The sequence below is a fragment of the Hyperolius riggenbachi genome, chromosome 2 (genome assembly GCF_040937935.1).
Source record: "Hyperolius riggenbachi isolate aHypRig1 chromosome 2, aHypRig1.pri, whole genome shotgun sequence".
NCBI lineage: Eukaryota > Metazoa > Chordata > Amphibia > Anura > Hyperoliidae > Hyperolius > Hyperolius riggenbachi.
Genome location: NC_090647.1, coordinates 150,127,024 through 150,151,388, shown reverse-complemented (window position 1 = coordinate 150,151,388; position 24,365 = coordinate 150,127,024). Strand labels below are relative to the sequence as shown.

The following is a 24,365-nucleotide window of genomic DNA, read 5'->3' as shown; positions in this document are numbered from 1 at the left end:
AAATGTGCATACTCCATTCGAAATGATTTGCATTTTATGGACCATCCCTACTGGCTACACTGCAATAACAAAACCTTTCCCGACTCTCATTCACCCTTCCACACCACAACGTTCATCCACTCAAAAACTAGGGGTCTGTACACACATCCAATTTTAATCTGCAGAGGACTGGCCAACTTTACCACTGCCGTGTAGTATGAGGGCCAACATATTTTGAATACTATGAACAAACTGTAGGTATGCGTTCATACTACATGGAAGCAGTAAAATTGGCTAGTCATCTGCAGCTAAAAATTGGATGTGTGTATTGAGCTTAAGCCACCAAAATCCTAAAGCCGGGTTGACACTACATCGCAAACACAGCGGATGCATGAACGGCGCAGCAAGCGCATCCGCTCGATGGGCTGGTGCCAATCACACTGGCTGCTGTGCTTGCGTCACCACCTGTCCATTGGTACGTCCGCCGCTTTTTCTTGAGGTCCGCACCGTCCCTACTCATCCACTGCTTGCCCAGAGGCCCGGGAGCATGATGCTTCCTGTTGGTTTGTAAAAAAACAAACAAACCCCAAAACATGCGCATCATGTCTAACATAAGGGAGCATTCTCACTGGTCCACCTGAAGCAATGAGAATTTTCTCTGTTGCAGGAAGATTCCCATTGGTTCTTTTGCAAATCAACAGGAAGCCCTATGCTAACTGGTCTCTGGGACGAGCGAGTTTCCTCGGGACAGGTATGCATTTTTCTTGCAGACACCGACCATTCCCAAAAGCTTCAATTGCCTCTGATTTATGTTTGTGGTCTGGCTGCGGAAAAAAATGCAGCAGTTGGGACTTTGTATTTGCGGTGTGGCGACTGCGCACTGCAAATACCAGGCTATTTCTCTTTTTTTATTTTGCTGCTTGAAAGAGTTACATTTTCAGGCATGCAAGTAACAGCTTCTGTCTTGTCAGTGCCTTGTGGGGAATAGAGTAAACTTCAGAGATAAGCAGTAGATGAACAGAGGCGCCAGCAGGATAAAAATTGATAAAACCTTTAAAATTTGCTTGGAGGAAGCGGTGGACTTACTTCCAGAAAGCAGACACGAAAGACTGTCTGAATAATTATAAACACATTTTTTATATGGTACCCCAAAGACGCAACGCGTTTCGCAGGCAACACCCGCCTCATCAGGCAAGAAGGTGGGGACAAACAGAAATTCGGCAATAGCAAATAGAGTGCCTCTGTCACCCTTTGTTTTTTTTCTCACTGATAAGCAACTCACAGCCATAAAAGTTTTCCTGGCAGAATACAACTTCTAAGGGCGGGGAGAGATAGTTCATGTATTTAAACTCTGGGACACTTAAAAGACCACTATCGTGAAAAATCGTAAAATGTAAAATACATGAAAACACAAATAAAAAGTACGTCACCCAAAGTAAAATGAGCTATAAATTACTTTTCTCCTATTTTGCTGTCACTTACAGTAAGAATTAGAGAAATGAACTGACAAGTTTTTGACAAGTTGCTCATTCCAAATGCAAGAATAGTGTACAAACAGGTAGGAGCGGCGGCCTGCATCTTCTGTGTAAATCCTTTCCAGGGGGTGCTTTTGTAAAGAACACATTAACCTCTAGCCTAGCGCGTCACGCCGAAGGGCGTGGCCGCTGTGGCAGCCCCAAGACCGCCTAACGCCGATCGGCGTAAAGTCCTGGGGCTCTGTTTTGCAGATCGCGCGCAGGCTGCTTTGTGTTGAAGCCGACGAAACCGCCGTCTAATTACCCATACAGTGCTGCGATCTACAGCAGCGCTGTACTGGGGACAGCCGTCAGAGGCACAGAGGTGATCGGCTGTCATAGGCTGAAGCCTATGACTGCTGATCACAGGGATTGGCTGGCGGGGGGGTATAATAGTAAAAAAAAACAAAAAAAACCAACAAACAAAAAAATCCATAAGACATTTTTTATTTAAAAAAAAACCACAAAAATAAACAAACATCTGGGGGGCGATCAGACCCCACCAACAGAGAGCTCTCTGTCGGTGGGGAGAAATGGGGGGGAAATCACTTGTGTGCTATGTCGTGTAACCCTGCAGCTTGGCCTTAAAGCTGCAGTGGCCAAGTTAATGAAAAATGGCCTGGTCTTTAGGGGGATTTAACACTGCAGTCCTCAAGTGGTTAAATACTGATAATTCCCCATGTAGAGATAGACTAGTCAAAAACCTGTCAGTTTTTTACTAACTACTGTAAGTGACAGCAACATAGGAGAAAAGTAATTTATAGCTCATTTTACTCTGGAAGAAACCTACTTCTCATATGTATGTGTTTACATTTTGCTAATTTTTAAATTTTTCATGAAAGTGGACCTTTAAGACTGCCATTGCGCAGAGACAATAAAACATTCAGGGCTAGCTCACAGTGCTCAGTTGTATTGCAGAATTATTATGCACGTCAACTCACTGCCCATATTTCTCGTTATTCTAAATCGCTGCATGTAGGGTTTGTATTAAAGTCTATGCCCAGTCTCCATTGCAGTTCATACTAATTATAACGCATGCATTATGCAACTGACCACTGTGAACCTAGCCTGAATGTACTTTGCAAATGTATAAATATAAAACAATGGGATATCTATTAAATAAAAAATAAATTAAAAAAAAAAAAAGAGGAGGGGCATAAATGGCTTATTTTCACCTCGGGTTCACTTTAGAGCTCAATTAAACCCTGGCAGCAGAATTTCTGTTAGAGTATTTAACCAGATGCTGAAGTATAGAAGGTCTTAACCGCTTTCTTTTTTAAGTCAATCATCTAGTACAGATCTAGAAATACTATATACCGTATTTTCCGCCGTATAAAAGACACACTTTTTCTCCCCCAAAAATGGGGAGAAAAAGTCCCTGAGTCTTATACGGCAAAGGCAGGGAATCCCCGACTTACGGACGCCCGCCAATACGAACCGCCTACATCGGGGATTCCCTGCCTTGCCTGTGTTCCGTTGTGGCTGCGTTCCCCCTTCCCCCCCCCGCTTGTCCCTACCCCCTCCTCGTGTAGCCGGGTCCCCCGTGTGAGAAACGGCAGAAGCTTACCTCCTCCATCTTGCCCGCGGCGATTGAAGACATCTGGCTCCAGTGTGCGGCTTCCTCTAGTGCCGGCTTCTAATGACGCATCATCAATTATGCGTCAGAAGCCGGCACTAGAGGAAGCCGCACACTGGACCCAGATGTCTTCAATCGCCACGGGCAAGATGGAGGAGGTAAGCTTCTGCCACATGTCCCAGCGACACAGGGAGGGGTAGAGACAAGCTGGGGGGGGGGGGGGAAGACTCGTAGCGGAACACACATAGCGGACACAGTGGAGGAGGCATTTGGGGGAGAGGACACTTGGGGGGGGGGGGGACTTGGGGGAGACAGGAGGACACTTGGGGGGAGACACTTGGGGGAGACAGGAGGACACTTGGGGGAGACAGGAGGACACTTGGGGGAGACAGGAGGACACTTGGGGGAGACAGGAGGGCACTTGGGGGAGACAGGAGGGCACCTGGGGGAGACAGCACCTGGGGGAGACAGCACCTGGGGGAGACAGCACCTGGGGGAGACAGCACCTGGGGGAGACAGCACCTGGGGGAGACAGCACCTGGGGGAGACAGCACCTGGGGGAGACAGGAGACAGCACCTGGGGGAGACATAGGGACACAGGAGACCACTATTTGGGGGAGGTCATGTACAAGACGCTCCTGAAATATGGACGCACCATGTTTCTTTTATTTTTTCCCCCTGGTTTTTGCCCTCTAAACCTAGGTGCGTCATATTCCGGAGCATCTTATATGGCGAAAAATATGGTAATATCTTAGCAACCAGAGTGCTCTGATGTGTGAGATTAAGCCTCTGATGGTAAGAGCCTGTCTTGAAATTTTGATCACAAAATCATCATGCATGTGTACAGGAGTGATGTCCAGACATGTCCAGACTGCATCATCTCCACTGTTCAGACAGCTAGGTGGGAGGTACAGTCTGAATCTGAGAAAACTGTGGTCTTTAGCACAGACAGTTAAGCAAGAAGTGGGCAGGATTTATACCAGGTAATTAACAAGAGACTTCTCAGACATCAATTAATTAATTGAGGAGCTTACAGACAGAAACAAGCCCAGCAACTGAAATAGTACAGATCTAGGAAAATTTGTGTCTGCATTAGAGCATGAAATGTAGAAGCGGCTTGCAGTCCACAGCTCAGGCTAGCTCTGTAAACAGCACTTAAGAATATATTCCCACCATCATTACAGCTTGCACATGCAAATTCACAATAGTGCGTAAAATCGTTTTAAATAGGGGTCTCTGGCATCACTTTTTGTCACACCTGGCTAATAACTCTTTCAGTATTTCTGTTGACAGGGTGTAACTGGGCGGGAAAGACAAAATGATCTACTTACATCTTTATTACGTGGTGCGGCAGCTTGCAGCTTCTGCTCCAGTACAGTCAACTTGCTATCTATGTGGCCATTGATGTCTGTATGAAGGCCTTCCACAGAGCGCTGTGAAGCGAGGTGTACGTTCTTGGCACGCAGCAATTTCTGCAGTAGGAAATGTCCAGCTTCTCCTTTGGCGCCAACAGTTGCTGGGTCACCATTTGCTTCATATTTGACATCTTGAAAGCCTGACACCCCTACTTCCACTGCCTCTTCTTTAAGTTGCTTAATTAGTAGTGGCATCCTTTCTCCATTTTCTTGAGGAGGATTTGTAAGAAGTTCTTGCTTGGTCTGATCTTCTGTTTCCATAACTTCCTCTTGAGAGATTTTATTTACCTCCATTTCTCCAGTGTCATCAAGGTTAGACTGTCCCCCATCCTGTTTGGGAGATCCAGGTTCTTTAGATTCCTTGGCTGAAACATCAGAATCCATTACGTCTGATGATCTAACATCTGCAGTATCAGGGGCATGAACGACTGTCTCACGTTGTGTTGGAGGAGAGGTGTTAGAAAGTGAGGATTCTGAATGTTGGCTTTGGCTGGATGTAACATCTGGCAAATCAGCACTGGGCTGTGGAGTCTTACCGCGTTCTACTGCAGAACTGCTCTGACCTTCTGACTGTGGCGCTGGTCCAGAACATGATGCTGGGGTGTCAGGAGACTCTTTCTTTGGTTCTTGAACACTCTCGAGCTGTAGTTGTGCATGCTGCTGACGAAACTGCTGTAAATGCATTTGGAGCTGCTGTTGTAACTGAAGTTGCCTCTGGGGTGGCTGATTGGCTATTTGCTGTTTAAGCTGCAAGATGTGCTGCAATTGCTGAATCTGCATCGGATTTAGTTTTTGGTGCGGAGTCTGTTTCAGTTGCTGCATATTTTGAGGCTGACCTTGAGAGGATTGTTGTGGCTGAGCATGCCGTATCTGCTGCTGCTGAAACACAGTGTGTTGTAATTGAGCTTTTGAATCATGAGGCTGTTGCTGTGTTGCCCCCTGTAACTGCACCTGCATTTGCACAGCTTGTTTCTGGTGCATGTGTGATTTCATCTGCTTCTTTGCATGTGCTGTTTGCTGGCTCTGCTCATGCTGCAGGAGCTGCTGTTGTACTTGCACATTCTGAAGTTGCTGGAATTGTACCGGTGTGTTTTTGTCTGAAGCTTGCATTTGAGGAGACTGCTGAAGTTGTGTAGGATGAACTGGATTTTGTGGAATATGTTGATGAAACTGCTGAAGCGTTTGAGCTGGCTGATTCTGCAGCTGCTGTTGGGGTTGTGACATGGCTTGACTTTGTGAACTCTGCTGTAAATGAGAGGCCTGTTGCGTCTGCTGTTGTTGTAAATGAGAGGCCTGTTGCGTCTGCTGTTGCAAATGAGAGGCCTGTTGCATCTGCTGTTGCTGCTGCAAATGAGAGGCCTGTTGCGTCTGCTGTTGCTGCTGCAAATGAGAGGCCTGTTGCGTCTGCTGTTGCTGCAAATAGGAGGCCTGTTGTTGCTGCTGCTGTTGCTGCAATTGAGAAGCCTGCTGTTGCTGCAATTGAGAAGCCTGTTGCTGCTGCTGCAATTGAGAAGCCTGTTGCTGCTGCAATTGTGAGGCCTGTTGCTGCTGCAATTGTGAGGCCTGTTGCTGCTGCAATTGTGAGGTTTGTTGTTGCTGCTGCAATTGGGAGGCCTGCTGCTGCTGCAATTGGGAGGCTTGTTGCTGCTGCTGCTGCTGCAATTGGGAGGCTTGTTGCTGCTGCTGCTGCTGCAATTGGGAGGCTTGTTGCTGCTGCTGCTGCAATTGGGAGGCTTGTTGCTGCTGCTGCTGCAATTGGGAGGCTTGTTGCTGCTGCTGCAATTGGGAGACTTGTTGCTGCTGTTGCTGCAATTGGGAGGCCTGTTGCTGCTGCTGCTGCAATTGGGAGGCCTGTTGCTGCTGCTGCAATTGGGAGGCCTGTTGTTGCTGCTGCTGCAATTGGGAGGCCTGTTGCTGCTGCTGCTGCAATTGGGAGGCCTGTTGCTGCTGCTGCTGCAATTGGGAGGCCTGTTGCTGCTGCTGCTGCAATTGGGAGGCCTGTTGCTGCTGCTGCTGCAATTGGGAGGCCTGTTGCTGCTGCTGCTGCAATTGGGAGGCCTGTTGCTGCTGCTGCTGCAATTGGGAGGCCTGTTGCTGCTGCTGCAATTGGGAGGCCTGTTGCTGCTGCTGCAACTGGGAGGCCTGTTGCTGCAACTGGGAGGCCTGTTGCTGCTGCAATTGGGAGGCCTGCTGCTGCAATTGGGAGACCTGTTGCTGCTGCTGTAATTGAGAGGCCTGTTGTTGCTGCTGCTGTAATTGAGAAGCCTGTAGTTGTTGCTGCTGCAAATGAGAGACCTGCTGCTGCAAATGAGAGGCCTGCTGCTGCTGCTGCAAATGAGAGGCTTGTTGCTGCAAATGTGAGGCCTGTTGCTGCTGCTGTAGTAAATGAGAGGCCTGTTGTTGCTGATGTTGCAAATGTGAGGCCTGTTGCTGCTGCTGTTGCAAATGAGAAGCCTGTTGCAAATGAGAGGCTTGCTGTGTTTGCTGCAAATGAGAAGCTTGTTGCATCTGCTGCAAATGTGAAGCTTGTTGCTTCTGTTGTAAATGAGAGGCCTGTTGCATCTGCTGCAAATGAGAGGCCTGTACCGTCTGCTGCTTCGCCTGCTGCATTTGCTGCTGTCCAGTAACTTGCTGTGACACCACTGGAAATGATAAAGACTGATGCTGTGCCTGTTGCATGTGTAACTGCAGAGTATGTTGTGTTTCTGTTTGTGGAAGCTGCTGCATCAGATTTTGTTCCACTGCTTTCCTTGATTGGAGATCTTGAGATTCTTGCGTTTGATCTGCTTGTTGTGTACTGTTTGTTTGCTGCGGATGTTGCATATCTTGTTGTCCATCATCTGCCTGCTGTGATACTGAAGGCTGAAGTATTTGCGGTGACTGGGTTAACTCTTGCCGCAATTCATTCTGCTGCTTAGAGATATCCATCTGTGGTGTTTGTGGGCCTTGCAAATGCTGCTGTGCTGGAGAACCAGTTTGTTGCAAAGTCGTCATTAAATGCTGTTTAACTTGTTGTGAAGTTGGTTGCAGTTGTGGTGGTGTTTGCTGCAAAATTTGTTGCTGTGTCTGCATCATTTGTTGGATATGTTTTTGCTGCTGCTGAGTTTGTTGCACTTGCTGTAGCTGCTGTGCATCTAAAACCTGATGTGTCTGCTGAACCAGCTGTGCCTGTTGCTGTTTTAGTTGTATCTGCTGTTGCTGTTGTGCTTGTTGCAAGAGCTGTAGCTGTTGCTGTTGTAGTAGTTGCATCTGTTGTGGGTTTTGCTGTAATTGCTGAATTTGCTGCTGTTGGAGCTGAGGTTGTTGTGTCTGTTGAAACTGTTGTTGCTGCTGCACTGGCTGCAAATGTTGCTGTTGTGGTTGCTGTAGTTGCTGAAGCTGTTGCAATTGTTGAAGTTTTTGCTGCAGCAGCTGCTGCTGCTGTTGCTGTAACTGCTGGAGCTGCTGATGTGCTTGTTGCAGCTGTTGAATCTGTGACTGTTGCAATGGCTGTGTCTGCTGTGCTTGCTGCAACTGCTGAAGCTGCTGTGCCTGCAATTGCTGGATCTGCTGTAGTTGGTGCTGCAGCTGTTGAATTTGCTGTTGAACTTGCTGTTGAGTTTGCTGAGACTGCTGTTGTGTCTGTATCATCTGTTGTATTTGTTGTGTTTGTGGTGAGGACTGTATTTGCTGCTGTGTTTGGATAATAGGCTGACCCTGTTGATGTATTTGTTGGAACTGTTGAATCTGTTGTTGTGTTTGCTGTAACTGCTGTTGTTGAGCTTGTTGTAGCTGCTGCTGTGGTGCTTGCTGTGAAGGCTGAATTTGCTGCAAAGATTGTGCTTGTACCTGATGCTGTACTTGCTGTTGCTGAGACTGTTGAAGTTGAGTAATTTGACTCTGATGTATTTGCTGCTGTGTTTGTTGTAAATGTATTTGCTGCCTTTGCTGTGGAACTTGCACCATCTGATGTTGTATTAGCTGGTTCTGCTGAAGTTGCTGTAACTGTTGCTGCTTGAACTGTTGTGACTGCTGCACTTGTTGCAGCTGGTGCTGTATTTGCTGTATTTGTTGCTGCTGCAATTGTGTTGATTGAGGCGGAGCTTGCTGTATCTGCTGGGCTTGCATCTGAAGTGCCTGAACTTGTGCCTGCTGCAGCTGTGCCTGACTCTGTTGTTGCAGCTGATGTTGCACAGCAAATTGTTGTGTCTGTTGCTGATTAGAAGATACTACTTGCTGTGGCATTCTGTACTGAGGTGGAGGTTGCTGAGCCATGTGTCGTAAGTTTGCTGTAGTCTGAGAATGCTGACCACCACCAGTTTCCTGAGTCGGGCCAACACTGTGTCTTCCAAGTCCAGGAGATTTTAATAAAGAGCTCTGATCAAGTTCAGCTGTTTGTGGCATTTCTGCAGTGCTTTCTGGTACTAGTTTGTTATCCTCAACATAGCTTGACTGACCTTGTTCAGGTCCAACTGGACGTGCTGGAAAAACACCTCTAGATGGGGTCTGACTACCAGGTGCCGCATTTGTCCCTACTGCATGTGATGTGGCAGACTGTGCATTATCTTGCTGTGTAGCTTGTCTAACAGCTTGGGCCTGGGCTTGTGCATTTATATGACGCTGAATCAAAATACCCTGCAACTGTTGAAGTTGTTGTGGGGTTAAATTCCTCAGTTGTGGGTTCTTTGCAATAATACTATGGAGTTGAGCCCTTATCTGAGTCATGAGTTGGTTGTTTGGCAAAGTCATTAGATTAGCAGTATAAGAAGCTTGTTGACCACTTAGAGTAGGTCTTTGCTGACCTAATGGATGATGGAGGTGCTGTCCAATGTTAGGCTTCGCTTCAGTTCCCTGTGTTTGTACAGGATTTTGACCCAGTACATTCTGCATATGAATGACACTTGATTGTTGCGAGGTTGGAGTGGTAATGAGCGCATTCTCAACTTGTTGAGGAGGATTTGGTAGCTGTGACACAAGATTTACTTGGCTTTGCTGCGGAGGAGAAAGAATAACATTCTGCTGTCTTGCAGACTGCTGTACTGGACTGGTCGAATCAAACAAAGCTTGGTCTTGATCCAAGGACTGTTTTATAGGTTTCACATCAACAGAAGACTCCAGAGGTTGCAAAATGGTTTCTTGGTTCAGTGGCCCCAGAGGATCCTGGCTAAGCTGTTCTTGAGATTGTGAAGCACTAGTATCAGGGATCCCTGTGCTGCAGGATGCCTGTTGACCTCCCTGCTGCCCTAGAGTCTCATGTGTAGCTTCTTGAAGAAGTGAGGTATCCATCATAGCTGCCTCTTTGGCATTTAAAATCTGCTGAGTGTGAATGCTCTGTGGGAGACCTGGTAAATTTTGGTTTGTGGGATGAATCTGTCCTGCTACTGGCTGCTGGGATAATGCATTACCTCCTTGATTCAATATGGTTTGCTGCTGCATATGAGGAGACATTCCAACCAAGTTCTGCTGGGGTTGAGCCAAAACAATACGAGGGCCTACTATATTTTGTTGTGAAACCATTTGTGAAGACCCTAAAACTCTTTGTGGAGCAATCAACATCTGCCTCTGCTGAGCTGTATGGTGTTGTAAAGCAGGTGCCTGAGGATGACCCACAAGGGTTTGAGGATTTTGTGAAGCGGCTTGCTGTACCACCAGGCCATGTGAATTACCTATTAAGCCATGCTGCTTTGCCAACATTGTTTGAGACAAATTATTTTGAGGTGAGAGTGGGAAATTTTGATGTTGCTGCTGCTGTTTCTGGGCAAGCTGAATCCTTTGCTGTTGAAGCTGACGCTCTTGAATCATCCGTTGTTCAGGAGTGAGACCTTGCAGAGCTGGAGTAGATGAGTAGAAACCAGTAGAGGTTCCAGGAACTGCTGGGTTATTTCCCTGAGCTTGATGTTGTTGGGGCACAGATTTTACATAAGAAGCACTGTGTGGAGTCTGCATGGTTAATCCAGGCTGTAGACCCCGAAGAACTCCAGCTTGTCCAACAAGCTGGTTATGTTGCATGCTAGGCGTCTGCTGCATCCCATGTCCTGCCACGGTTTGACCTGGTGCCTTTGTAAGAACTCGGGAGTTCTGGTTGGGGCTGACTGGCAGGACACCACAACTTTGCTGCTGTTGCTGCTGTTTATTCCTGTACTCCGTCATTAGATTTGTATGCTCCTTTTGCTGCTTACGAACCTAAAAAACAAAGAGCATGGTTAAAAAAAATGAAATAAAAAGTGAAAATATATCAGATTAAAAGAAAGTAACAATAGGATTTTCTTTCTTCCCAATTCCAATAATGAATAAGAAATGTACTGAATAAAAATATAAACCAAAATAAAATGCTAATTCAGTGGATCACAAATGGATGTGAATAATACAATTGATAAGCAAATTTGATCTTAAAGGGACTCCGAGCACCTCTCATGCCTTTAAAACTCCGATCAGTACTGCAAAGTATTTAAAGTTGCATACCTTTCTGTAGCTTGTGCTCTGCTGTTTAATTTGATGCCTGAACCACCGTTCTACACCAAATAGTTTTCGTTCAATTTAAAAATCGCGGCTGCCATATTGGCTATGTTATAACTTCCGTGTCACCCCTGTCTTCTCTGTTAGAGAAGTGCGTCACTGAATGAAGCAGGAAGAGGAAGTGACACGCATGGCCATTGCAAGAGGCTCCTCCAGAGGGATCATAACATGACTTTGTTGGAAGTCGTCTGGCTTAAAGGCATACCCATGAGAGGTGCTTGGAGTCCATTTAAAGAATACCTTAGCCCAGTGATGGCTAACCTTGGCACTCCAGCTGTGGTGGAACTACAAGTCCCATGAGGCATTGCAATACTCTGACAGCTCTAAGCATAACTTGGGGAGGAAGAAACATGATGGGATTTATAGTTTTGTCACAGCTGGAGTGCCAAGGTTAGCCATCACTGCTTTAGCCCTTTTAAAAATTCAGAAACGGAGGGAGAGGGGCGCAGGTATGTGTTGGTGCGCACTGCACAGGCGTTGCCCAGCGTCACACATCCTTGATCACGCACCGGGGAGGGCTTTGCACCCTACGTAGTTTTGATGTGTGCATGCGCAGAGCGCTCACGGCCGCAGGATCAAGAATGTGCATCACTGAGCAGTGTTACATACCGGGGGGGGGGGGGGGGAGCAGGTATGTGTAGGAGGCTCTCCTGAAGCCCACCGCTCCCCTGTTCTCCACCGTCCCCCTCCGTTAAGGCCTATTGTTCCCTCAAAGCTTCTTCCAGCTTGCAAGAGTTGGTGCGCACTGCGCAGGCGTTGCCCAGCGTCACACATCCTTGATCACGCACCGGGGAGGGCTTTGCACACTACGTAGTTTTGGTGTGTGCATGCGCAGAGCGCTCACGGCCGCAGGATCAAGAACGTGCATCACTGAACAGTGCCTGCGCAGATTGCATCAACCCTCCAGACCCATAAGTATTTTCAGGGGGACATTTGGCCTTAAAGGAGTCATCAGGCAAAATGTTACAAAATGAGTGCTACTTACCGGGGGCTTCCTCCAGCTCCAAGCTCCCAGGACGTCCCTCGCCGCAGCTCTGCAGCCAGCCGTTCGCCGGAGCTCCGACTCGGTCCCCGGCGATGACGTCAGAGCGACCAGTAGTTCTGTGCCTGCGCAGTCTGCTCCGGCCCACATGGCGGTGATTGACAGCGCCGCTCGCACAGGCTCAGTACAGAGCGACCCCGAGGTCGCTCTGACGTCATCGCCGGGGACCGGGTCGGAGCTCCGGCGAACGGCTGGCAGTAGTGCTGCGGCGAGGGACGTCCTGGAAGCTTGGAGCTGGTAGGAAGCCCCCGGTAAGTAGAACTCATTTTGTAACGTGTTGCCTGATGAATCCTTTAACGGAGAAGACCGGTGGGCAAGAGGAGAGCTTCCTACATATGCCTGCTCCCCTTTGAATTTTTAAAAGGACTAAGGTATGCTTTAAAGAACAAAAGAAAAAAAAAAGTGTTTCACCTACTTTGGGCATTCATGATGGCGAGCGCGCCCTGCGCAGGTTCAGTAAGACTTACTGCACTGATTAGCCGACAAAAACGAAACTAAGCTGCGTCAGGGGTCCAGAGGATCAGTTTGGCGAGCCGCAGACACAGGGCGGCTGCAGAGGGCTGGACGAAGCCCCAGGTATGTGAAACTTTCTTTTGTTTAGTTAAGGTTCACTTTTTTTGACTGGTATACACATTTAATGTTAATTGGCCAATCACTGGCCAATTTTACCCACCTCCATGTAGTAGGACGCCAACAGATCTTGAACACTATGAACAGATTGGATTCAATTCGCAAAGCCTTACAGCATTTGGTAACATACAAAACAGCTGATTTTACTGAACATTTTGTGACCTGTCAATTCATGAAGGCTGGTACCGCATGGAAAACTAAAGTTACCGACTAGTGAGGTAAATTCCCGACTAATGAAGTAAATACCTCAATTTCCCGACAGTAGAATTTTCATCATTATTTTTACTCAGTCTGATCATTTTATCAGATTGCTTTGTGAATGGCCACAAGAGATGGTCAATGAGATGAATGAAAATTATACACCGCTTAGAACTGGGCCAATCAAAAACAGGAAATGCATATAATTGGCATCTCATTGATCATCGGTTACTATAAGGCTCGCCAGATAAAATTAACCAGTTTTGTACAAGGAATATTAATGCCCCGTTAACAGATTTATAATATGCATGTAAAAAACATTTTAAATACATTTTACGTAACTTTTCAGTTTCTGCAAAAGAAACAAATGCCCATTGCATCGATTCATAGATCTTTACAGAGTAACTGTTAAGCCTGGTACACACCATGCAATTTTCCGTCAGATAGATGGGTTGAAAAGAATTTCCGACAGGTCCGATCTAATTTCCAATATATTTTCTGATCAGTTTGCATAGAAAATCAGAAAATCGAGTGATCAGAAAATCGATCAGAAAAACAATTGGATCTGTCGGAAATTATCTATCAACCCATCTATCTGATAGGAAATTACATGGTGCGTACCAGGCATAAAGTATACAATCAATTCTCTATTTTTATTTGGTAAATAAATAAGAAGGATGCTAACTAGGCAATCCAAAGTTAAAAACCACTCTTTTCTTCTCAATAGAATATCATTTACCAGGTCCCCTGGTTGACATGACTTGGGATATTTATGTAGTGTCAACGTCTTTCACAGGGCTGAGTAAAGCAGAACAATTTGGCGCGGGTAAATTTGGGCGGATCATAGACCGTAATGTGAATAATGGCTATAGCAGTGCTCAGAAGCTAATTTGGACACTGGTGAAAGCCGGAGCCCAAATTGCTTTAAAACAGTGTAATTCGTCCACCAGCAATAGCTGTCAGCCGGATTACATCCCCCCCCCCCCCCCCCCATCCACGGCAGCCTGGAGGGGGGGAATAGTAATTAACGCTGCCGTGACTTGTACAGGACCAGAGTAAGCAATTTTAGGCTACATCCTGCGTCAAAATTGGTTGGCGCCAATTTTACATGTATTAAGGCTGAGGGGGAGGGGGGCGGCCATATGACCCCATAAGCGCTGAAGACCCATCTGACTGAGGGTCATATTAGAACGATGAGTGGCCACTGCTTGGGGTGTGGTGGTGGTTTCTCACTGAAGTGGATTATCTGTTGCCCTCCTTATAGAAGAGGAATACCACTCTGTTTAAGGTTTTGTTACCGGCTGGGTGCAAGGACTAATTGCTAGGACTGATTGATAGGACTTTTGAGCGCAGCCACTTTTGGAAGATTGTGAATTTGATGTAGAGCGGCTCACCACCTACCATTTTAATCACCCATATTTTATCAGCGCAGTATTTTGGTGTTCATTCAGTCAAGTTTGTTGACCTTCAGGACTACATAGTTGTTGGCAGGACAGAGCAATCAACATTTAGGCTGATAACACTGCTATGCCTTACAATCATATTTGCTTTCATATATTAGCTACATAAAAAAAGTTTAATTTCATTCTGCGCGAAAACGGCATGGCAAAATCATACTGCGTTGTATAAGACCATTTAATACCAGCCATGAGCAATTGATATATGTTGAATAGGCAAAACAGATATACATTGTTACAGGGTATTTGAACCAGGACCTTGAATCAGTGTAAACTTTTTTTTTTCCTCTTTAAGATTACAGAGCAGTCATGGGGGCTTCAGGGTCCCCCATTTCCCCTTTAATCTTCCGATTGGGAACCTGTCAAATGGAAATGCCCCATGCCATGGAGAACATTAGAACTGTGCATGAGTGAGTTCCCAAAACACACATGAAATAGCACATCTGAACTGGACATGCACAGTTTGTGAACTTGCGCATGCCCAGTTCAAATGATCTCCTTCATGGTGCAACGGGGGACACTCCAGCCACAAGACTTCTCTGAAATCTTCTTGAAGAGGTAAAAAAAAAACAAGGGGCATGCCTCAGATTAGATTTTGGGTCCCAGTTCAGGTACCCGTACTACACTCAATGGGTAAAACTACTGTAAGCCACCAAACAAGTGACACATATCTGATTTACTTGTAATCCACTGAATGGTGTCCCAATTTTTAAATCACTTGTCAATATTTTTACTAAAACAAGTCTCTAACATAAAAAATGCATAGTGGATTAGGGCCTACATTAAAAGCCTTGTCTAGGTAGGACCTCATGCTACACACATCCGGTAAAACAGAAAAACTTCTAATCACAGTCTCTAAAACACACTTGACTATGGTCATACCTGGTCCAGCTGTTTCTGGATCTTGCTTTGCTGTTCAGTAACTATTTTCAGTTTCTCTGCATCTGCCTCTGCAAATTCTCGCCCTGCTTTTTTGGCAGTCCTCTGTTTGGCACACAGAGCTTTGCGGGACTTGCGGTGAACACCAATTTGCTCTTCCAAGACTTTCAGTTGCATCTGCAAGAGCTGCTGTGTGTGCAATAGCCACTCTTCATACTGCCTATGGTCTGCGTCATCTGCAATAAGATAAATCATAAAAGTAGAGGTTTTTGTTTGTTATATGATACAGTTGCAAAACACCTAATTCATTGTTAAAGAAAACCTTTAAGGTTTGGTAAACCAAATGTGGTTTTCATCTGCGGCAGTCTCTTGGTACAGGGCATAAATGTGGCCAAACAGGGTTCCCAGTGGCTGGCTAGTCTAGTACTGTAGTTTGTACAGCTAGCAGTGAGAATACTTTGTAATAAATCATTTGGAGACACATTTGGAGAAGGAGAGGCATTTCAAAATGTAAAATATCCACCTGAAATGATAAAAACTGTACTTACTGACAGCTCCCTGCACAAATGCAGGAGGGTTGGGACGATGCTGAGTTGGGTCTATGGTGCTTCTTTCCTAGAGGAAAAAATACAATTAAGATTAGTTTTGACAAGGGATATTTTGTTGTTATTGAGGACACTAATAATACTACCATTGCTACTACTAATAACGTCTTTGGTGTGCACTTTACAGTGTATGGACAATGTCCAATAAGATTTGCATGTCTGCAACCCTTGGACCCTAGCATAAGGTAAACTGTGCATCTTACTTACACCACAAATTCAAAGGCTTGGATATAAAAAGCATGTACATTTGCATGCAAATGTAGCACAACTAATTAATACAGTATAAGGAGGAGGCTACACAAAGTATATCAGAAACCGTTCTGTGACCAGGGCTGTGGAGTCGGTCCAAAAATCCACCGACTCCGACTCCGACTCCGACTCCTCAGTTTAGGATTCCACCGACTCCGACTCCACGACTCCGACTCCTCTAATTTGCATATTACAATTTTGTTGATTAAAAGTATGTAACATGAAATTCGTCTCTTAACTGCCAACGCTTAGGAATTTTACAAGACAACTGAAGTGAGAAGGATATGTAGACTACTATATTTATTCCCTTTAGACTAAAACTAGTACTTGGTAAGAGTACTTGTAAAAGGTACAAACCGGAACAAAGAACATCTATCAGGCCCTAGGCAATGTAAGTGTGGGTACATGTAAGAATGATGTGCAGGTACTCTGCAGGGGAATGAGGAGATTGTAAACAAGACAACACCTCTGTGTTCAATGTGCACAGCATTCTCAGTGGATTCCCTGCAGCTCTGTGGGGAGTGCATATGTAGAGTATAGTACTACTGTGTAACAAAGTAAACCTGAGACAGATGAAATTAAAGTTTTATATATACCTGGGGCTTCCTCCAGCCGCCTTCAGGATAATCAGTCCCTCGTTGTACTCCTCCACCACCTGGATCTTCTGCTATGAGTCCAGGTACTTGAGCCAGTCAGGCGTAGTGCGCATGTACACACTCCGCCGCCAGGAGCATGCTACACCTGTGCAGCACTATTGCGCAGGTGCAGAATGTTCCTGGCTGTGGGAGCGGCATGCGGCTGGACTGCGCTGACTGGCTGAATTACCAGGACTCATAGCAGAAGATTCGGGTGGTGGAGGACAGCGAGGGACTGATTAGCCTGAAGGGGGCTGGAGGAAGCCCCAGGTATGTATAAAACTTTACTTTTCATCCATCTCAGTTACCCTTTAATTTGTAGTCACCAAACCAAATTTTAATAACATATCAAATTATTTGATTTCATCAGCAAAGGGAGTGCGTACATTTGCATAAATCAGCATCAATGCGGAATTATTTCCATCTCGTTGACCATCTCTATTAGTGACATGGCTACACATCAGGCTTTATTCTTACAGCATAGATGTTATTTAGTATATATAAGAGATTCCTGTGTGCACATCATATATACAGTCACAATCAGATATGTATATCTGACCTTAAAAATACGGGGACTGCTTTATTGAAGCAGCACAAGTAACTAATTTTGATTGGTTCATTTCATTTTTGTAGACAAAGCACAGCTTTTACTGTATATATACTGTATATATACATTATTTTTAATGACTATTATCTGAGAAATAGAACATTTTATCATATTTTCTATTTTAATTACAGTTACAAATTCATTAGGAGTCGGAGTCGGAGTCGGTGCATTTTTTCCCGACTCCGACTCCAGGCACCCAAAATTGCCCGACTCCACGACTCCGACTCCACGACTCCGACTCCGACTCCACAGCCCTGTCTGTGACATTATCATAAGTGTTATGCCTGGTACACAACAAGCAATTTCCAATCAGACTGATGGTGAAATTGATTATTTCGGACAGGTTCGATCTGATTTCTGATAGTTTTTCCGATCACTTCTATACAAAAGCAATCAGAAAAATCTGAAATCAGATCGGACCTGTTGTAAATAATAGATTCGACTCGTGGATCTCACAGGAAATTTCATGGTGTGTAGCAGGCATTACACAGTGAAAGCAAAAAGTCACATATGTAAACATGATTTGGATTATAAAAATGCACAACTGAAAAGTATATACTGTAGGAGACCAAAAAAAAAAAAAACTACCAATCAGTGACTAAAGATAAATACATACATATGCAATCAAATTGGGAAAAAAATACTTAAAAGTGGATCCGAGCAGAAGATTTGCTCTTTACATATCATGTGACAATTGCACTAAGGTTCCCACTGCTGTTGGTCATTTAGGGGGTGGGTCAGCTGCACTGATTTGAGATCCGTTATTGCATATCATGTGGAGATATAATCCCTACCATAGTCTTATGTCTATGTATATATCATAGTCTAGGGCCAATTTTAGGGGGAATCCAATTATGTGAGAGGAAACGCAAGTGCCCGGAGGAAACCCACACAGACACTGGGAGAACATATAAACTCCTTGCAGATGTTGACCTGGCTGGGATTCGAACCGGGGACCCAGCGCTGCAAGGCGAGAGCGCTAACCACTACGCCACCGTACGGTTCCACACCCTTATACCTTATGCATCAGGTAACTGGGTGCAACAGCAGTTACAAATCACTCCTAGCTCTGCTGAGATGGACTGGTTCCGAAATAACCTGCTGCCACCGTAACAAAAATTACAAATAAGTAATACATCATTATGTCACAGCAGAGTAATACGATTATCTGATTAGAATTAAAAAAGATATAGTTTTATAAATGTTATTAAGTTTGATTACAAGGATTTCACTCTTTCCTCGAATATAGCTGTGATATTCCAGAAAATGTATCTGCAGTTACTCCTGTCTCCTTCCACAGGTTGTGCTCCAGTAAATTTAGCTACTTTACTCGAATTACACCACCAGAGGGGAGTGGAGTTTTCACAGGCTGAGGGGTGGAGATGCAGGCAAGCTTGCCTGTGTAATGTGACAAGCAGAACATGGCAGCCCTCATTTGATCACAGGAAGAAATAATCATATACTGTTGAAGTTTTTAACAGCTAGATTTACTGTGTAAACCACCAGTTACTTGCTTAAGTTAGTTTTTCATCTTGGATACGCTTTAAGTGCATAAGTGTTAAGGAATACCTCACTTAAAGGGGTTGTAAAATCCAAAAATGAAAAAAAAAGGCTTAAAAATACAGGTGTGTAGGTAGGGTGTGTGTGTGTGTGTGTGTGTGTGTGTGTGTGTGTGTGTGTGTGACACTTTTGGGCCCAAAAGTGGGGGACTCGGCTTATACACAAGTCACTACCAAAGTGCATGCACCCCCCCCCCCCCCCTTCCCAAGTGCTTCTCCACCTACCATAGGCATGCTGTGGTGAAGTTATGCAGGCTGTCACCTGACCCCCCCCCCATATTCTCATCAAAATCTTTGACATGATTAATTGTCAGTGAGGTAGCATTCTGTGAGCAAGTAAATATGGGGCACTCACGGATGTGACTGTCTCTTCTCCTGAAGGAGGGGATAGCCTGTGTCTTTGTAGCCAACGGTGCAGACTAGTGAGAAAGTATTATCCAGTTTGTATATGCTGGGCTGGACAGGAACGGGGGAGGAGGGGCTCTCAGCTATGTATGCTGCTCCGCCTCTGGCAGGGGATACCACCCGCATGACAGTAAAGCTGGCCATACACTGGCCCGATTTGCGCCCGTTTCGACAGCAGATTCGATCACTGGGATCGAATCTGCTGCCAATCGCTCACTCTACACGCCGAATTTCGATCCATTTCGTCCGATCCCGTCGATCGCCCCGTGCGGAAAATAACCGTCGATCGCCCGCGGGTAAAGAGCGCATCGCTAGCGCCGTTCGAGTGCCCGACGACCGACGCAATAGAGCCCGCATACATTACCTGCTCCGCCGGCGCGACTCCAGTCTCCCGGTCACCGCTGCTCTGTCTGCGCTCTGGTCTCCAGGTCCGGCATGCCTCACTTCTTCTAGCCCGGCAGGAAGTTTAAACAGTAGAGCGCCCTCTACTGTTTAAACTTCCTGCCGGGCTACAAGAAGTGAGGCATGCCGGACCTGGAGACCAGAGCGCAGACAGAGCAGCGGTGACCGGGAGACTGGAGTCGCGCCGGCGGAGCAGGTAATGTATGCGGGAGGGCGGGGGCAGCAGCAGCACCACCACAACAGATTGTGAACGGTTTCAGGCTGAAATCGGTTCACAATCTGTTTGCTGTAAAGGCAGCCATACGATCCCTCTCTGATCAGATTCGATCAGAGAGGGATCTATCTGTTGGTCGAATCTGATGGCAAACCGACCAGTGTATGGCCACCTTTAACAGCAGCTAGCTGGCACAAGTTGGTACAACCTGCACTTATCCCTCCAAACAACTTGTGCTTATTCTTCTGGCATTTGTTGTGACTACTGACTATATATATATATATATATATATATATATATATATATATATATATATATATATATATATATATATATATATATATATATATTTTTCTTTTCCCCACTCCCCAGTTATAGTGGATAGCACTTAGGATCCCAGCTCTGGGTAGGACACACAGGCTGAGGGGTGGAGATGCAGGCAAGCTTGCCTGTGTAATGTGACAAGCAGAACATGGCAGCCCTCATTTGATCACAGGAAGAAATAATCATATACTGTTGAAGTTTTTAACAGCTAGATTTACTGTGTAAACCACCAGTTACTTGCTTAAGTTAGTTTTTCATCTTGGATACGCTTTAAGTGCATAAGTGTTAAGGAATACCTCACTTAAAGGGGTTGTAAAATCCAAAAATGAAAAAAAAAGGCTTAAAAATACAGGTGTGTAGGTAGGGTGGGTGGGTGGGTGTGTGTGTGTGTGTGTGTGTGTGTGTGTGTGTGTGTGTGTGTGTGTGTGTGTGTGTGTGTGTGTGTGTGTGTGTGTGTGTGAAGATTAAAAAAAAACAAAACTGAGTTTCACTTACCTGGGGCTTCTGCCGGCCCTTTGCAGCCGTCCTTTCCCGGTCCTCAACGATCCTCCGTTCCCCCGCCAACTAGTTTCAGTTTTGCCGACGGGCCACTGCACAGCTCTGGCCACACTTATTTTTGCTTGCAGCCCCTTCCGCAATAGCATCCTGCACAGGATGTTATTGTGGACAGAACCCGAAAAAAGCTATGAGTGGCAGGGCTGCACAGGCACAGTGGCCTAGTGACTTACAAGTTTACAAGTCAACCAAACCGAAACTAGCTGTCGGCAAGAGAACGGAGGATCATGGAGGAGTGGCGCAGGACAGGACGGTAAGTAAAACACTTTAGTTTTTATTTTCAGTTCTGCTTTAAATACTGTATTTTTTGGACTATAAGATTCACTTTTTCTCCCCCAGAAGTGGGAGAAAAAAAGTCATTGCGTCTTCTAGTCCAAATGCAGGACTTGTCAATACAAACCTGCAACCCACCGCAATGTCATGGACTCCCTGTACTGTGCCCATGCAGAGGAGGACACAGGGGGACACAGGAGGACACAAAACGGACAGAGGAGGAAACAGGGAGACACGAGGTACAAGGGGGCATAAGGTACAAGGGGGCATAAAGTACAAAGGGGACATAATCCACAAGATGCCCCTTTACCATGGACGCAGCAGGTTTAGTATATATTTTTTTCCCTGTTTTTTGTCCTCTAAAACCTAGGTGCGTCTTATGGTCAGGAGTGTCTTATAGTCCGAAAAATACAGTAGGTCCCTATATGTATATTTTTTTTACCTGGCCTGTGTGCCTTTGCAGAACTGAGCAAAGCCAACAGGATTGTGGGAAATTTCTTCATAGCTACAGTAACAAGCTTATCTCAAAATACAAATAACAGAAACTTCCCATTTCAGATCAGATAAGGACACTGACCATAGGGTAATTTAAATCCCCCCCACCTTTTGAAGAGTTTACACAGTGATGCAAGCCGGTTATCTAGGTGAGGTTTGCTAAGGGAAGGACAGCAATCTGTAAGATAAGCAGTAAAATAATGCTGGGTACACGTTACGTTTTTCAGTCGATTCTACCTTTCGAGTGATTTTCGATTCGTTTTTCTGTTCGATTCTCTTATGTTTTCTTATCAATTTCCATTCACTTCTATGAGAAATCGAGCGGTAAAACGATCAAGAGTAATATTAGACATGACGTAAATTATCAATCGAACGCATCTATCTGAGATGGGGAAAAAAGGGCAGAAGTGATGTCACTTTTGGCATCACAGAGCAACACTAAAAATGGAAACCAGTAGAAATATTTTTTCTTTTTTCATATGAAATCTGACAGTGAACAATAAAACGGCAAAGGAAAGCTAATTAAACTACACTATAGTGCTTATTGTGATTACCACAATGAAATAAATTAGAGATCAAAGGTATAGTTGCCAACACCTACAAGAGCCAGGCCCAAGGAAAAATATTCATATTGTATATTTGAACATTACCATTTATGGCTTGTGACTGGTTTGATTCCCAATTAGAAGGTATCTTTCTAAGAACAGTAATTTAATGACTGTACACAAGCCTTTACGCATCCCTACATGAATGAGAAAACCTATGTAACTGCCACTTACTTGTGCAGCACCAGAAGCCCCCTGGGTGGTGGACTCTGTGGTTCCAGGAACTCCTAATCTTTGAGCAAGAAGAGAAACCTGTTGTCTGTAGAGGAAAACAACCGAGGTTAATGGAGGGAGGATGACCGTTTTGGCATTCATTCATTGTCCTATGAAAACAATATTTAAAACTTTTTTTTTTCCGTAATGTGACTTCAGGTCTCATTGAAAGGTTTTCCCGTGGAATTTCATATATCGGACAGTGAGATTAGCTCTAAAAATTAGGTTTTCATAAAAAAAAAAAAAAAAATTAAAAAATTGAATTACATTTTCTCAAAAGGGACATTTGCACAAATTCTAAAAACATTGCTGTGGAATACCTCCAGCCTCCCCTCTGCAGCTACAAAGGAAGAGATAATAAGCTCCTGAAAATAAAAAGCCAGATGGAGGCTGGCTGCAGCATCGTTGCGGGAAACGTGAAGCATGATGTCACAACAAAGAAAAATGTCCCTGGTATTGGACTTTAAACCCCAGTGCCACTGAAGGAGAAAAAAAAGCAATAAATCCGGAGAAACGTTCACCGAAAACAATCAACAAGCAAATCAGTGATTCTAGTGACTTATAACCAGAGCTGTGGAGTTGGTATAAAAATCTTCCGACGCCTCAGTTTATGAAACCACCGACTTAGACTCCAGGTACCCCCAAATTTGCTCCAACTCAGACTCCCTAGTCTAATTTTTACAAAAGCTATGGATTTGGTCTAAAAACCATCCGACTCAGACTCCTCACTTTATTGAAACCACAGACTCCAGGTACCGAAAATTGCTCCCAAGGTATGGGTCCCCTAAAGCTAAATACAGTGTTCACCAAAAGTGAAATTAAATTTGTATACCGTCTGGGATTGGACCAAACAAATGCATTCTCTGGCTGTTTTTATTAACACAATTCCAAGCTGCATAAAACTGGCAATTCCAGCTTGCATGCAAAATGTAATGCAACCTTGCCCATATTTGGTGTCTACAGAGAAGGCAGAGCTAGAAAACAGTCCATACCTATTAATGCCGGGTGTGACAGCAATGCTACCCTGAGCCATGACCTTTTTTATTCCCTTCAAAGCAACCATCTTTGCTTTGGCAATAGGATCCAATATATCATCTGCAGCAAACTTATCCAGATCTGTAATGAAGAGAGAAAAATATCACTCATTAAAGGCAATGCATTTTATTTTTTACTGTGTTTAGGACTACCGCATATGTTGTATTAGGAACGAATATATATTACAAATATAAGATCATCTCCCCCTGCTGGCTTAACTGGTAAAAATATCTGTGAGCAAGAAAGATTTTCTGTCGTCTCTAAACCAGAATATGGATTTCAGACAAGACCTGGCTGTAATTCAAAAACGATCTTCAGGGTATAACGTAGTTATTGCAGGGTTAGCTAAACAGTGTTTAATTGCTGAAAACAGTTGTCACTGTCCTCTATAAAGTTGTATTGGCTGCATTTATGCCACTATAATGAATTCTGTGATGTTCAGAGATCAGAACGAGAACTTTTTCCTTTTCCGGTGGACAATAGGCTGCATGGTGGGTTTGGTTTAAAGGACACCTGAACTGAGAGAAATATGTCGACGTCCATATTTATTTCCTTTTAACCACTTGCCGACCTCGCACTCATAACGCGCGTCGGCAAAGTGGTAGCTGCAGGACCAGCGACGCACATCTGCGTCGCCGGATGCAGGCTAATTAATCAGGAAACTGCCGCTCGCGCGAGCGGCTGCTTCCTGTCAATTCACGGTGGGGGGCTCCGTGAATAGCCTGTGGGCTGCCGATCGCGGCTCGCAGGCTAAATGTAAACACAAGCGGAAATAATCCGCTTTGTTTACATTTGTACAACGCTGCTAACAGTAGCAGCGTTGTACTAGATCAGCGATCCCCGGCCAATCAGCGGCCGGGGATCGCTGTCACATGACAGGCAGGAGCCTGTTAGAGGCTGCACAGGACAGATCCGTTCCGGGGCAGGGAGGGAGAAGAGGGGGAATCCTGCGGTGGAGGGGGCTTTGAGGTGCCCTTCCCCCCTGTAGAGCCCACCCAGCACAG

General features: G+C 45.2%; 1 protein-coding gene across 4 annotated transcripts in view; it reads right to left on the bottom strand.

Annotated features, from left to right (window-relative positions):
- KMT2D (lysine methyltransferase 2D) overlaps positions 1–24,365 on the bottom strand; it is a 193,523-nt gene that overhangs the window by 30,440 nt on the left and 138,718 nt on the right. For all 4 annotated transcript variants that reach the window (XM_068267678.1, XM_068267680.1, XM_068267681.1 and 1 more), the window contains exons 34-38: positions 23,319–23,442; positions 22,288–22,372; positions 15,734–15,800; positions 15,189–15,421; positions 4,401–10,646 (exon numbers count right to left, since the gene is read on the bottom strand). In XM_068267678.1, coding sequence (XP_068123779.1) covers positions 4,401–10,646; positions 15,189–15,421; positions 15,734–15,800; positions 22,288–22,372; positions 23,319–23,442 — 6,755 coding nt within the window. The remainder of the gene's footprint in view (positions 1–4,400; positions 10,647–15,188; positions 15,422–15,733; positions 15,801–22,287; positions 22,373–23,318; positions 23,443–24,365) is intronic.